Source organism: Catharus ustulatus, chromosome 4 (assembly GCF_009819885.2).
Source record: "Catharus ustulatus isolate bCatUst1 chromosome 4, bCatUst1.pri.v2, whole genome shotgun sequence".
NCBI lineage: Eukaryota > Metazoa > Chordata > Aves > Passeriformes > Turdidae > Catharus > Catharus ustulatus.
Genome location: NC_046224.1, coordinates 75,909,920 through 75,924,192, shown reverse-complemented (window position 1 = coordinate 75,924,192; position 14,273 = coordinate 75,909,920). Strand labels below are relative to the sequence as shown.

Here is a 14,273-nt window from a genome sequence, read left to right as displayed (position 1 = left end):
TTTTTTTTAAGTATCATTTAATAATGAGATTTATACTCTACACTTTAGTCTTGTCTCTCCTCCTGTAATTAAATCCTGTCAAAAGCAGTAGTGTCAGATGTCATAGTTTTCAAAGTTACAAATTCAAGAATCTCTTCTTTCTTTTGACCCAGCAAATCAAATTGTGGTCTGTAAATGAAAAACGAAAACAACGTTTTGAATATGTAATTTGAAATACTTAAAAGTGTCTCAAATCATGATCTGTAACAGAAAAAAGGTTTTATATATATCATTTTAATTACTTTAAAGTATCTCAATTTGTGCGCTAGTTGCTGATACAGCATATGTGTTTTCTTAGACCTTATTACCAAAGACTGCTGTAGCTGCACAGAGTTAAGCACTTTGCAAGTGTAATAATGGTCAGTCATATACCTAGACTCTGCCTTTGACTTAGCCTCAAGGCCAGTTTCAATTTCAAAATGAACAGTCCTGGTTAATTGTGAGGTTTCAGTTTTGACCTAATGCACATATCCCATCAACTGGTGGTAACTGTTCTGTTGTGGTAAAGAAAAGACCAAAATCTTCCTGGAAGAACAGTAACCTTTATTCTGGTTTGATGTCCTTGCAGTCTTCTTCTCTTTAAATTTTTCACAATACCCATTGCTCAGAAAAGCCCTGGCAGCTTTCACTGCAAGTGCCTTGGGGACTCCCCAAGGGTGGGCATTCCTCGATTCACTGAGTCTGGAAGTGGCATTGCACCATAGATGCCTCTCCAGGTGACACATTTCAGGGTTTCTTGTTTTGACAGTAATGGGTAAACATCTCCAGTATAAACTGTTTGTACAGTTGGTTGTAGAAGTTTTTCACTGTGTAGTGTTTGTTTTCTTTTCTTTTTTTTTTCCTCAATATTTGAATATATTCTAGCTCCATGTGAGGAGGATAATGTGGAGGATGAGCTGGGCACAGAGCCTGCAGACACAGAAGGGCAGGCAGGTGAAGAGGGAGACACGGGTGCAGAGCTGGACGATGGTAGGGTACCACTGTGCAGTCTTTAAACCTGTTGTGTGAACAGAATGTATTGGCAATGAACCCTTTGCATGAGGGTACTTAAACCTGGTCTTATTTTTAGAGGTATGGGAGTTGGTTTCAAATATTTAAGAGGGACGAAGAGAAAGAGAAGAACCTCAATGTCCTGGATTATGTAATGAATTTCTCATGTCCTCTCACCACGTCTTGTGTCTGTATTCTATACTGATCCTGATGAATAACAGAAATAGAATTAAATTTGTGAAAGTATTCCATAATGCTGTCAGAATCCTTCCCGTGCTATTGTAAAATTAACTGCATATGGCAGAAAACATTAAAAACTTTCCAGAGAAAAAGGCAGGACTTCAGTTACTGATTTAATAACTCCTTGTACTAACAGTCCAATCATTTACTGCTTACATTGACTGCTTAAATGACTAATTATCACACCAAAAAAGGAGTGAAATTTAAGTATTCGGATTATGAAAGTGCTTAGCACCATGTGAATAGAAAGTATTATGTCCTGATGGACTTGTATCCACATTCTCTTGGCTTTTTCTATCCATGATCAGACGACATCGCGTCTGACGCAGAAGCGGAGTTTCGCTTGCATCAGGGTGCTGTGGAAGGGCAAGAACTAAAAGTCTCTGAGGATGAAGAAGATGAAGAAGAAGAAGAAGAACAAGCAGAAGATGCTTCTTTCAGTGTGACAAAAGGTAATCCCTCAATCACGTTAATTGTATTTGAGATAGTCTATACAGTCAGGGGATTTAGGAGATGAGAGTCTCTTGGATTTGAGGCCTCTCACTACTCTCAGTGGCAAGATCTGCCCTGGCATTAACATTTTGAGAAGAATGTTCTGAATCCATTAATTACATCTTTGTAAAATGTGAGAACCCTTCTAACTGCTTTTTCTCTTATAAAAGTTGTTATTAAAAACCATTTTGGACATCTAAAATTTTTTGTTGTGTTCCCGATGTCCAATCTAAATTTTGTTAAAAGCTGAGAAATTTGTCACTACTTGCTGTGTGTAACATTAAAAAAATGTAGAATATTAATGGTTTGTGTATTTTTGGAACTTTCTTCCTTTCCCTAGATCCATGCAAGCCATCAGTCCCTACCCAGCCCTCTAGTGACAGTGTTCTTCCTCTGTCTCCAGCTGCTAGTCCCAAAGCAAAACAAGCAGAGGTAAGAAAGGGACATTTTCTGCTTAGCACCTGTAGTTCAGTAAAACAGTTTGTTGGACAAATTAATAAGGGCTGACAGCAGTGGACTCTCCTTCTTTCCTGTCTCTAATATTGATGTTGATCTTGAAATCTGACTTCATTAGGGTTTAAATATATTGTGTACTATCTTTTTTTCCTATCTTCAGAGTGTAGGGGCTCTATCACAGCCACACCAGCAGTACTTCTTTATTCCAGGGTTCAACATAGTTCAGCTTAAGGAAGTGAGGCATGTCAGAGTTGTACTGTCATGTTGTCAGCCCTGGGAGGCAGCTTGCAAGTGTACTGCAGTGTGGAAGAGCTTAAGAGCTGGAAGTACCTGACCCTTAAAATGTTCAAGTTAAAATGTTAAATTCAAGTTTCCCTTCCAAATGTTTCACAGTTTTTTTGTGTTTGTTTTTAAGAAATTGCTAAAATATTATCTTGGAGAGTTTTGGCATAGACCAGGTTACTTTTACAGTGGGATGAGTCTGGTTTGCTGACAGCACTTGGTGATGACATTCACTTTCTATTAAAATAAAGTTTGTTTTTTTGATGGCCATCTAATGATTCTATCAGACACAGTTATTGTTTAACAGGCAGACTTTTGGACATTAAATTAGTATTTTGATACTTGGATGGTTTCCTTATTTCTAGCTTTGTTAAAAGAGAAAAAAAAAATGTGTTCTCCTGTGCCCAGTGATTGTTAATATTCCCTTTTTCATTTTTCTGCAGGATGTAGAAGATCCCCTGGCTGAAGTATGCCATGCAATAAAATCCCCAGAGCCACGCTTTTTCCCTGAGCCTTTTGTTCTTGAGGAAAGACCAAAAGATGAAATTCCCAAAGACAGGAAAGTTAAGAGCCCTTTGGTACCACCATCTCCAGTGCTGTCCCAGCCAGCTGCATCACCAGAAGCCATTGCACCCCCACCAGTAGCAGAGTCTCAGCCAGGAACACCAGCACTGCCCTCACCCCCAGCATCTGCTCAAACACCCATCTGTTCCCAGCCTTTGCCTTCTGCTGAAACATCCATCCCATCCCCAGTGGAGCCTCCAGTGTGTTTCCAACCTGTCCCAGCCTTAACATCTACTCCTTTAGCCAAATTGGCCCTCAGGGGCCAGGATGGTGAGGTGGAAAAACTGAGGAGCCCTACGACTGCAGAAGAAGCCCTGAAAAGGAGCAGCCTGGTGGAGGAGTTCTGGATGAAGAGTGCTGAAATCCGCAGGAGCCTGGGGCTCACCCCCGTGGACAGAAACAAACGCTCAGAGAGCAGCTTCACCATGTCTGCTCTGGAGACGACTCCTCAGAAGACTTTCAACAGCAGGAATATTTCAGGGGATGAAAGGATCCACCCTGTGAAACCCCAGCCTGCCCCAAGAAGACAGGGACTATCCAAGTTAGAAAATGAGCAGATTTCTCTGCTCACTCCCAAGTCTCCATCAGAAAAAGAGCTCAAGATTCCCAGTGAAGTACGGGGAGACATATCCAGCAGCTCTGGGCTTGGCCTTCAGGAGAGCTCATCTAACATGAGGACTATGGCCAGCCAGAGCTTCAACACTTCTGACTCCACCATGCTGACTCCTCCATCGAGCCCGCCCCCACCGCCTCCTCAGAACGAGGAGCCCGCCACGCTGCGCAGGAAGAGGTACCAGGCACTGTGGCACAATGAGGTGGAAGCCAGGTCACCTCCAACACCAGCATCAACACCTCCTGCTCCCAGACACCAGGAGCCAGCCCCTCTTGACAAGGAGTCCCCCCCACCCAGAAGAGATGATGTGCGGAAATCGTTCGCGGAGAGCGTGGATGAAATTCCGTTTGCTGATGATGTAGAAGACACATATGATGACAGGACTGAGGACTCAAGCCTTCAGGAGAAGTTCTTCACGCCTCCTACCAGCAGGGCAAGGCCAGAGAAACCACATCTTTTGCCCTTGGTCAAAGAAAATGGTGGCCCACCCTCCATGGAAGGAGGGGTTCACCAAAAGAAGAGAGTGTTCCCTGACATTTCTGTGGAGGCCAAGGAGCTTGCTGAGGAAAGAATGAGAGCCAGAGAGAAGTCTGTCAAGAGCCCAGCACTACGTGATGCCATGGCTAAACAACTGAGTAAGATGAAAGATATGGAGATGGCTGCTGCTGCTGGGAGCACAAGGGCACGAAAGGCATCTTCTATGCCTTTGAAGACCAAAGAGTTGTTTTATGACTCTCCAAAGCATTTGGCCTTGAAATTAGCAGAGGGATCAGCACAAAAACACAATTCTGCTACTGAGAAGTTTTTCACTCCTCCTGCTGATGTGACTGGACCTGAAGGGTCTGTCAGCTCTTCAGAAGGCTCCAGTGGGAAAAGCAAGAAAAGAAGTTCCCTCTTCTCCCCTCGTAAGAACAAAAAGGAGAAGAAATCTAAAAATGATACCAGACTTTCTGACAAATCTAGTGGTGGCACAGAGGAAGCAACAAAGCCTAGGTCGTTATGGAAGTCTGTTTTCTCTGGCTATAAGAAAGACAAGAAGAAAAAGGCTGATGAGAAATCCTGCCCAAGTACTCCCTCAAGTAATGCCACTGTGGATTCTGGCAAGCACAAACCCTCTCCACTGATTACAGCTGCAGGTATAACAGATAATTGCCTCTGCACAGTGCAGTTTTCCTACTTTTCTGAGGTATCCTTGAAAGTAGTTTTGGTTTGCTTTGTTCAACTGCTGTACTGAATGCTGCTGCTCCCCAGTGTCACAGTTAGGTAAGTGCTAGGGACTAGATTTGTGTGTCTGCATAATGACAAGAATCCACTGAAGAAAAATGGAACCCTAACTAAAAGTTTAACTCCATCTGGCTCCGTGGAAGCTGAAGACTGCAGAGATGCTGTTAATCCTGTTCTCAGTAATCTGGTGGCTGTCTGCTGATCTCTGAAGGAGGAATTTGGCAGCCTCCTGTAAATCTTTTACATGCCCACCAGTTGCAGGCAGAGATGCTTAATGGCAACTTGGGATACAGTAAAGAAATTAGCCATAAATGGGATTGAAAGCAAACATGTTACATTTCTCTGGCATTATACAAACAGCCAAAGTAGAGCCAGCTGCTGTCATTACGAGTGCTGTATCTATCCTAAGAGCATTGATGCAGCACAAAAAGAGAGCCATCACCATTATTTCTAACAGCATTTGAAGAAGGTAATGCTCTCCTGGAACAGCTCAAACTCATGCTGGTGATTTTGTGGAGCAGGGCTTCTTTGATCCCTCCCAGGCAAAACAACTGACACTGGCATGAAAGGACTGAGTATTTTTGGTGCTCAATCAACCAGCCTATAGCTGAGCTCTGGAGAGTCTGCAGAAAGGTTTGTTACCACTTCTCTAACTTCCCCTTTTTATTCCCGACTTGACAGACTTACAGCTCCGTCAACACCTGAGTTTCTCAGAGGACTCTGACCTCTCCAGTGACGATATTCTGGAACGCTCCTCCCAGAAATCCAAACGAGAGGTACGTAGGTGGGAAATGCATTCTGGATGAATCCAGCACCATTCACATCACAGACTCAGAGAATCACATCAACAACTTAGATGATTCATGTTGTTGCTTTCACTCTTTCTCCCATGGTGCAGGTTTTACTGTAAGTTGGCTTGACTGTTCTTTGTGAAATAAGATGGTTTCACTTGTTTTCATGATAACAAGCTACTCTCAACTGTTATTATAAGAAGGATCCATTATCTCACTGTCCCATTACTTTACTGGGCACTAAAAGGAGACTGACTGGCCTTATTGTCCTGGGTATTCCTTTTTCCCCTTTTTAAAAATGGGATTTTGTTTCCCCTTTTCTAATCAGTGAGAACTCCACCAGACTGCCGTATTTTCAAATATGATGGATTGTGGCTTAGATCCTTTCTCTGCCAAGTCCCTCAGAACTTGTGCACCTGTAGGTGCCTTAGATGTTCTCAAATGTGACTTTCTCCTACACAGGCAGTTGTTCAATTTCCCAACCCTTTCTGTGACTGGGATGGTGTGGCTGGAGCCACTTGTTGGTGAAAATTGAAGCTAAGTTAGAGTACCTCAGCCTTTTCCACATCCTGGATAACCAGGTTTCCAGTTTCCTTCTGGAGAGGGCCCATGTTTTCCCTAGTCTTCCTTAATCCCTGACATACCTACAGAAACTTTCCTTGTTGCCATTGATGTCCCTGGCAGCGTTTAATTCTATCAGGGCCTCACTTCTCTTAATCTCATTCCTGACTGCTTGGAGAATTTCTCTGTATTCCTCCAGGCTACCTGCCCTTGCTTCTGCCCTCTGTAGACTTCCTTTTTCTGTTTGAGTTTGTCCAGGAGCCCCTTGTTCACCCACACAGACCTCCCAGCATTTTTGTCTGACTTCCTCTTTGTTAGGATGCGTTGCTTCTGAGGTTGGAGGAAGCAATCCTTCAATGTTAACCAGCTTTCCTGGGCCCTCCTCTCTCCAGAACTTTATCCCATGCCACTCTACTAAACAGATCCATGAAGAAACCAAAGTCTGCTCTTCTGAAGTCCAGGGTAGGGAGCTTGCTGTGCACCCTCTTTACTGGCCCAAGGATCCAGTATAAGGATTTAGTTTAATTGCACACATTTGTATGTGGAAAACGTATGGTGAAAGCAAAGTTTCAAAGCTAGTTGTTTTTAAACTATTTGATTTAATTTTATAATGTCACTGTTAATGCAAAAACAAGGTGTCCTGGTTTAGGGCAAATAATTTAAGGAGCTGTTTGATTATAGTAATGAAGAATGCTGCTTTCATTCCTGAGAACCTCTAATCTCTGCTAGGCAGAGGTGGCAAGGTTTGGAGGAACACATAGAGATTTTATTGACCCCACAGAACACTAAAGCTCTTCTGGTACACCAAAATGAAAATTGTGTTCCCACTGTTGTTTCCTGGTGGTGCCTGGTACACATGTTACAAAAGCTTGAGAATAAAAGAGTCTCTGGGAAGGAAATGTCGTAGGCACCCCATGTGCACAAATCAGTCCCAGATGCCAAGTTGATCCTTGGCTGAGATGGCAAAGATGTGGAAATTGAAGTGTCATATGAAATGTTTTCTAAGTATATATTTAACAGAATGAACTAGAATAGCTAACAAATTAATTTAAGGCTGGTGGAAGAAATTGATGAACTAAAAAGGAATTTCCTATATTTACTTATCTCTCTCTTAATCTTTTTCCCTAGTTGGTCTAGATCTCATCTGAGAGGAAGATTATTTTGTTTTTATTTTATTCCCTTTTTTCTCTCCCCCTTCCATTCCCCCTTGCATGCCCTCAAGGCGTTTCATGAGAAATTCTGCATTTTCCAAGAGATGCAGAAGAATGAGGTACCTGGAACCAGCAGAGGACAGATACCCAATACCTGGGGTTCAGATAAGAGTTAAAGAGTTTTTGGTCTGCCTTGATGGTCATTTTTTTTTTTATGCTGGGCCACTTAGATTTAAAATGGCTTTTGCAGAAAGATCACCTCTCTAAGCACAGGAGGGGATGGTAGCCGACAGTTGCAGATGCCTGGAATCCTCATACGAAAAATACACCTCACAAGATCTTCCAAGGGTGTGGTGGTAGTGTCCAATTTTTGCTCATTTGCTGTTGCTGAAGTTACATAAGAATTTAGTCACTCAGCATCTGCCTGTTTTCTTAAGAAGAGTTTTGAGAATGTATTTATTTAGATGATATGGAACTGAAAACGTGACTTACCTCATTTTGTTGCATCCTATCCAAGGATGTAGAATATACATGCAAACACTGGAATGCCTTACTGTCAAAAGAAATGTAACCAAACTTGGGAGTCTGACCAAGCTGGGTTTGTACTGGTTTGGGGTGGGAATTGTGTTTTTTAAGTTATAACCTGCCTGCTACTTTATATGGGTAAGAGCTGACTTACTGTGTGCTACTTAACTTTTATGTGAACTCCTTCTCCAAACTGAAATCCTGTTCATGCTGCTTTTTTGGTAATGTAGTTAGCTTGCTTCCCAGACATCCTGCTCTGTTTAGCCTGTTCTTTGTGATCAGCAATGAATTAATTCAGTGTTGCTTAATGTGGTGTCTTTCCAGAGAAGCATCTTGTAAAGAATTGCTAACATGAACGCCCCGTGGGTGTTGTGTTTGTAGGTGTATTGTCACCATGTGTGTTTGTCATTGTTCTGTGCAGTTGTGGTATTGTGCTCAGGTGTTCACTACCACAGGTAGCTTGCTTTTTCCTGGAGCCTGCAAACATGCTGGTGTTGTTCTCTGGCTTCTCATTTGTGACTGGTTTTAGTGAATTGAATGTGAGAGTGCAAAATGCTGTCTGTTTGCCCAGAGTGGCGCAATGCCTTCTGGACTTCATGACATAAAGGGAAATTTACTTCTCTTCATAGCAAATAAAGCTAAGTCCTTTACTTGCCTTATATTTGAGTACAGGATAGTGTCGAATGTCCTTGGCTGGAGTAAGCAGTGACTTCCCCCTCCTTTTCCTGCTCCTTTCCCCCTCCAGTTTTAGCTGGGAGGCTCTCCTTTTAGACAAGGAGGTTCCATTACTGCAGGACACATAACCCACTCTGAGCCCATCTGGTGTTTCTTAGTTCACAAAGCAGTGAATAAGATTTATGATGTTGGTTAAATGTCAATTATAATTCCTATGAAATAGAGATAATTTAAAACTATGGAATAAACAGAGCTCCTAGGAGAGTCTGTAAATCAGAATGTAAATGGAGAGTTGTGTGACAGAGTACTACATGGTTGGCCAAGCCAGTTCAAACCAAATATATTTCAGAAATAAGCTGTTACTCCAAATTTTAAGCTAGGTTTTCTTGCTCATACAGCTAGCCCAAGGCCAAATACTACCTCTAGAAAAAGGTATTTCCAAGTTGACTGTATCTTCAAGGAGGCTGCCAAAACAAATTGCCTTCAGGAAACTTCTAGAAACTTGATTTTGTGGCCAGAAGTTCCATTGTACTTCATCAGTCTGGGTCACGTTCAGCATTTGCACAATTTTGTTTCATGTGAAAACCACTTTGTTTTATTACTGTGCATCTGTTTTCAATGTTGAACTGATTTTGCTTCATTTTGTGCGTTTTTTTTTTATTTTTCTCCCTTTACCATTCCCCCTTTAAAGTCGATCTATGTACCACACGCCTTGGCATTCAAGAGATCATACTCGTCAAAGGTAGTGTCTCCATTCCCACGAGTTGACCATTGTTGCATTGCATGTCCCCCTATACATTAACCCATTGAATCCATAGCTCTGCACCACATGTGCACTAACATCAACACTGACTGTGCATGCCTGAGATGTTAGCAGACATGGGCAGCAAATTGTTTGTAGAGGATGTCTCCCAAAAATGCATTAAGCTCCGAAATGTCTGGTTGGAATGCATGTATTTATCAGTGCACCACTGTACAGTGATGTGGATGATCTATGAGCTTCAGAACAAATTGGTCCTCAAGGCACTTAGATATGTTTGCATATTCTCCTTTTTTAATACTTCACATGTGGATTCAAATGAATGATCACACTTTAATCAGCAACTTTCAGAATTGCTTGAGTTGGCTCAAGTCTTAGTGAAATTCTGTATCAAGCTAAAATCAAGGCAGAAGTTACTGCTTTCTGAAATTCTTATTGTCTTGTCTTTGCAGTCACAACGGTGTCACAGAGGATAGAAAGGTCATGTGCTGTGTCACTTTACCTTCTAATTTGAGTACCATTGTAGATTTCTGTTGTTAAAAAAGAAAGAGTAAAGTGTGAGCCTTTTCAAGCTTTAACAGTGGTATTTGCCAGTGACCTACCTGAGAGATTTTTAATTAAGCTGTGATCCACCTTAAACTCTGTTCATGGAGAACCATCAACAGAGATAGTCTGACCAATGTGGCAGTACAAAAACTAGATCAAGCAAATTTCAGGGTGGTCTGAAATAATGTTCTCTTCTTGAAGTTTACTGTCCAGGGAAGAGATACCTTTCCACAAGTGGAAGACACATGTTTACAGCAGTCCCTCAAAGCTTAAATACATGTACATGACAAAACAGGCTTTTTCTTCACTGTAGTTTATTTAGTGTAGTTGTCAAGTTTTTTTGACATTCTTAAAGCTCTTCAAGAGAAGGCCTTTCTAGGCTATGATAAATCCAACTAGTGTATCTGGAAAGATCCTAAACCAAATTTCAATAATGTTAGAAAGATGTATTCTTAAACTAGTTTCAGTGACAGAAGAGGAAATATCCTTCTATTTCTATAAATGTTGGTTTTTCCCCTTTTGGATAACTTCTGGTAATAGCAATATTCTACATTAGTTTATAGTAATTTCTTAACTTACACTACTGTTAGTGTTCATATAGACAAGCCTTTACCCTCTTGTAAAATGAAATCCAGGGCAGCCCTATCAAGATGAACCCTCTGTATGGTACTCATTGATTTATCTAAATCCATTTGGCTAAATTTATTGAGAAGTGAAAATAAGTGAGAATAAAAACTGCTTTGATCTTTGGGAAGGGGTTTCATATAGCAGCGGAAGGCAGGGGTGGGATGACAAAATCACAGCTTTGCAGCTGGCTTAAGTGCTTCTTCATTCCTGATTTGATCCTGAAATTGTTGCTCACTGCACTGTGAACACCTTTGCCTACAGAAGCTTGACTTTTGACACAGCCATGGCAAAGACAGAACACCTCCCTTCTGAGATTTTTTTGGAAGAGAAAATGGTCATCCCTGCCCCCATTTATATCTCTGAGAATGTTCATAAGATCTGCTGCTGTTTTTCCTTCCTTCAGAGGGCCTACACAGAAGAGGAGCTGAACGCCAAGCTGACACGGCGAGTCCAGAAAGCTGCCCGCAGACAGGCCAAGCAAGAGGAGCTCAAGAGGTTACACAGAGCTCAGGTAGTGTCTCACAAGCCTCTTGTCATGGCACACAGATAACTGTAATAGCACCCTGATCCTGACGCTCCTGTGAGTGTCCTCTTTGTACATGGGCGCTCCTGCTCCCTGTTGCAAATTTCATGTCATGCCACAGAGAAGTGAAAGATGGCTGAAACCTGTCGTGAGAGTTTTACAGTGAGAAAAATCATGCCCATAACACCTTTTTAGCTGGACATGGATGAACCATCATGCACTGAATGGAACAGTGATAACTCAGATAATGCCTGATGGGGCTGCACTTGTCATTGCTTTGCTAGGTTATGCTGGTGGTTGATCTGTTATAAAATTAACCTTTAATTCCAAGACAACCTGCTGAAAATCTGTTAACATTTGGATTTGTCAAAAACTCAAGGCAGAGGCTCAGCTGACTGAGTAGCATCACCTTTCACTTGAGTGTTCAGGAAGGTGATAGGAGTTGTAGCAAGTAAATTAATATCAAAGTGTTTGCAGATTTAAGAGTTAAGATACACCAGGGTGGGGGGATGTTGTTACTGCAATCTGTGATGCTGCTGTTCAAGCAGGGTGTTGAATAGAAATACTTGTTTTTGAAAAGGCAAATCTGACTGAAGTCTCTTAGTGTGGATGTGTGCTGCAGACAGAGCAAGAGAATTGTTTTGGTGAGGTTCTGCTTATTCTTCTCTGCACAGATTATCCAGCGGCAGTTGGAACAAGTGGAAGAGAAGCAGAGGCAACTCGAGGAGAGAGGAGTTGCTGTGGAGAAGGCTCTTCGAGGAGAAGCAGGTATCCATCACAACTTGGTCTGGTTTCTCATGTTTTCTTACCAAGTGCTTGTGCAGTAATCCGTAGCTGTTTGGATTTTAGAAACAGTTGGACCTTTATAGCCTAGAGACTGAGCCCATTGTGAATCCCTTCTCCTTGTTCTACTATCTTTTTGAGACCTTGTTTTTCCTATGTTTCTTTTAATTCTGGGACTTCCCTACTGGCAAGAGACTTAGTTAATTTACCTTTGCCCGAGGCATGGGAGGTAATTCTCCAGCTACTACTAATGGCTGTCTATTTCTGCATATTATTGGATCCTACAGCTAGAAAATTGCAGGGGCTTCTCAGCTGCTGTTCACACAAAGTTGTCACAGTAAGACAACCCTGTTTGTATGTTAAGGAAAAAATTGTGAAACTCTGTGTGCTTTCTCTATTGTGTTGGATTATCAAGGTAGTGTCCTTACAAGGGACCATCACAGAACATCTTCCTCACTGCACAGCCCAGCACACTGGCTACTTCTGACAAAGTTGTGCAGAGCAGAAATGCACACGTGTACTGAAAGGTATCCATGTCAAGCTATTAAAACAAATGTTGTGTGTACTTCAAATTAAATTAAATGACTATCATCTGATCTGGCAAACCTATGAGTGGAGGAGTACCTGGTTCAGATAATGCTGATAGTAGTAAAATGATTTGGTAAAAAAAATCCTCAATTTGCAAGGAGTCAAATATCCAACAGGCAAATGCAGTGTGTGAATACCTGACCAGGCCAGGATTATGTACCTGATCACAAGGGTCAGAGTTCAGAAATGGCAACAGTGGAACAGATAGTTGGAAAGTGTGTGCTTATTGCTTGAAGAGCCACATCTATGCCTCTGAAGATGGAGCTTGATTAAGTAGTGAGGGTGCTTAATCCGGAGAAAAGTCTGTGGTGACTTCCTGCCAGTTACTGCTCAGCCAGGGTTAGGTATATCTGGTGCTCCATAAGGGTATGCCAAAGAAATAGGACTGAGTGCTCACCAAAGCAAATAGGTACTAAAAGTGTGAAGAAAGAACAGTCTTGAGGACTTGAATGTGTTTATGATCAGGCTATCTTTTTTCATTTGTGGGATCAAAAAAATAGGCTTGTGCAAATGCCTGTCTTTGCAGAGCTGCCTCCTTCCTTGTGCTTTGTGTTCCTGTGTAGCCCCACTCTAAATTCATCTCCTTATTTCAGGGGATTAGCCAGAAACACATTCTGTTGGGGTGGGTAAGCAAGGCATGTTCTAATCTGTGTTGACTGAAACACAAGATGGTAAATCAATTCTATGCTTCACCTCTCTAGGTTCTCTTGCATGACCATAGGATCATTTAGGTTAGAAAAGACCTCTAAGATGATGAGTTCAACAGTTAACCCAACACTGCCAAGCCCACCATTATACCATGTCCCCAAAATGCCACATCCACACGTCTTTTAAATCCCTCCAGGGTGGGGACTCCACCACTGCCCTGAGCCACCTGTAGCAGGGCTTGGCAAACCTTTCCATGAAGAAATGTTTCCTAATATCCAAGTTAACCTCCCTTGGCACAGCCTGAGGCCATTTCTTCTTGTTGTGTGGCTTGTTAGATGGGAGAAGAAACCATCCCCCACCTGGCTAGAACCTGCTGTCAGCAAGTTGTAGGGAACAGTAAGGTTTCCCCTCAGCTTCTTCTTTTCCAGACATTTTACATATGTTTGCAATCAGAATAACTGAATTTCTTCTTGTTGAGATCTGTGGTGTCCCATTCCATCAAGTTAATTTCTGCCTCCAATATCCACTAATTATTCAAAAGGGAAGTATAATTTTTGTCATCTGCATTGTCTTGACAGTGACCACTACATTGAGCAAGGACTGCTATGTAAAGGTGTGGAGTCATGCTCTTGTCTCTGATCAGTCCCTTCCCATAGAAACCATGAAAACAAAAGTTCAAAGAGAGAAAGGTAGTGTGTAGAGTGTTGTTCCATCTGAAAAAAAAAAAAAAAAGGCTTTTTAGAAGGTTGTACAAGGAGAAAAAATGGGTGAGCTTGGGAGGTATGTCTGCTGTGCAGTTAGTTTGTCCACATAAATAGAGAAGGAATGCAGTACAGCATCAAAATAATGGCTCTTCCATAGGCAGCAGCCAGGATTAACTGTTCTGGGACAGTGTATTAGGCTCTGTAATGAGTGGATTTTCAGGTTCCTTCCCTGTAGGGAAAGAAAAAATCACTTACTAATCACCACTTAAATATGAAGTTTTGAGTAATGTTAATAGTAGTTTCTTACTGCCTAAAAATCCAGACAGAAGAAGCAGAATTCTGTAACTTGCAATTATTCTTTTCTTCTTCTATTATGGAAAAGACAAAGAAGACCATCTGAGCTACTTTTCTAGGTAGTTTATCATCTTCTAGCATATTGCTTCGTGGTCATCTTTCCTGTCTGTGAAGAATTGTAAATTTTTCTTTTGTAG

The 14,273-nt window shown here is 41.8% G+C and overlaps 1 protein-coding gene across 18 annotated transcripts in view; it reads left to right on the top strand.

Moving 5' to 3' along the window:
- Positions 1-14,273, top strand: part of MICAL3 (microtubule associated monooxygenase, calponin and LIM domain containing 3) — a 159,028-nt gene that overhangs the window by 126,257 nt on the left and 18,498 nt on the right. For 13 of the 18 annotated variants that reach the window (XM_033056897.2, XM_033056882.2, XM_033056889.2 and 10 more), the window contains 8 exons: positions 904-1,008; positions 1,578-1,721; positions 2,102-2,193; positions 2,943-4,812; positions 5,582-5,676; positions 9,295-9,345; positions 10,940-11,047; positions 11,734-11,827. In XM_033056897.2, coding sequence (XP_032912788.1) covers positions 904-1,008; positions 1,578-1,721; positions 2,102-2,193; positions 2,943-4,812; positions 5,582-5,676; positions 9,295-9,345; positions 10,940-11,047; positions 11,734-11,827 — 2,559 coding nt within the window. The remainder of the gene's footprint in view (positions 1-903; positions 1,009-1,577; positions 1,722-2,101; positions 2,194-2,942; positions 4,813-5,581; positions 5,677-9,294; positions 9,346-10,939; positions 11,048-11,733; positions 11,828-14,273) is intronic. The other 5 variants (XM_033056891.2, XM_033056890.2, XM_033056895.1 and 2 more) reach the window with 2 other exon arrangements.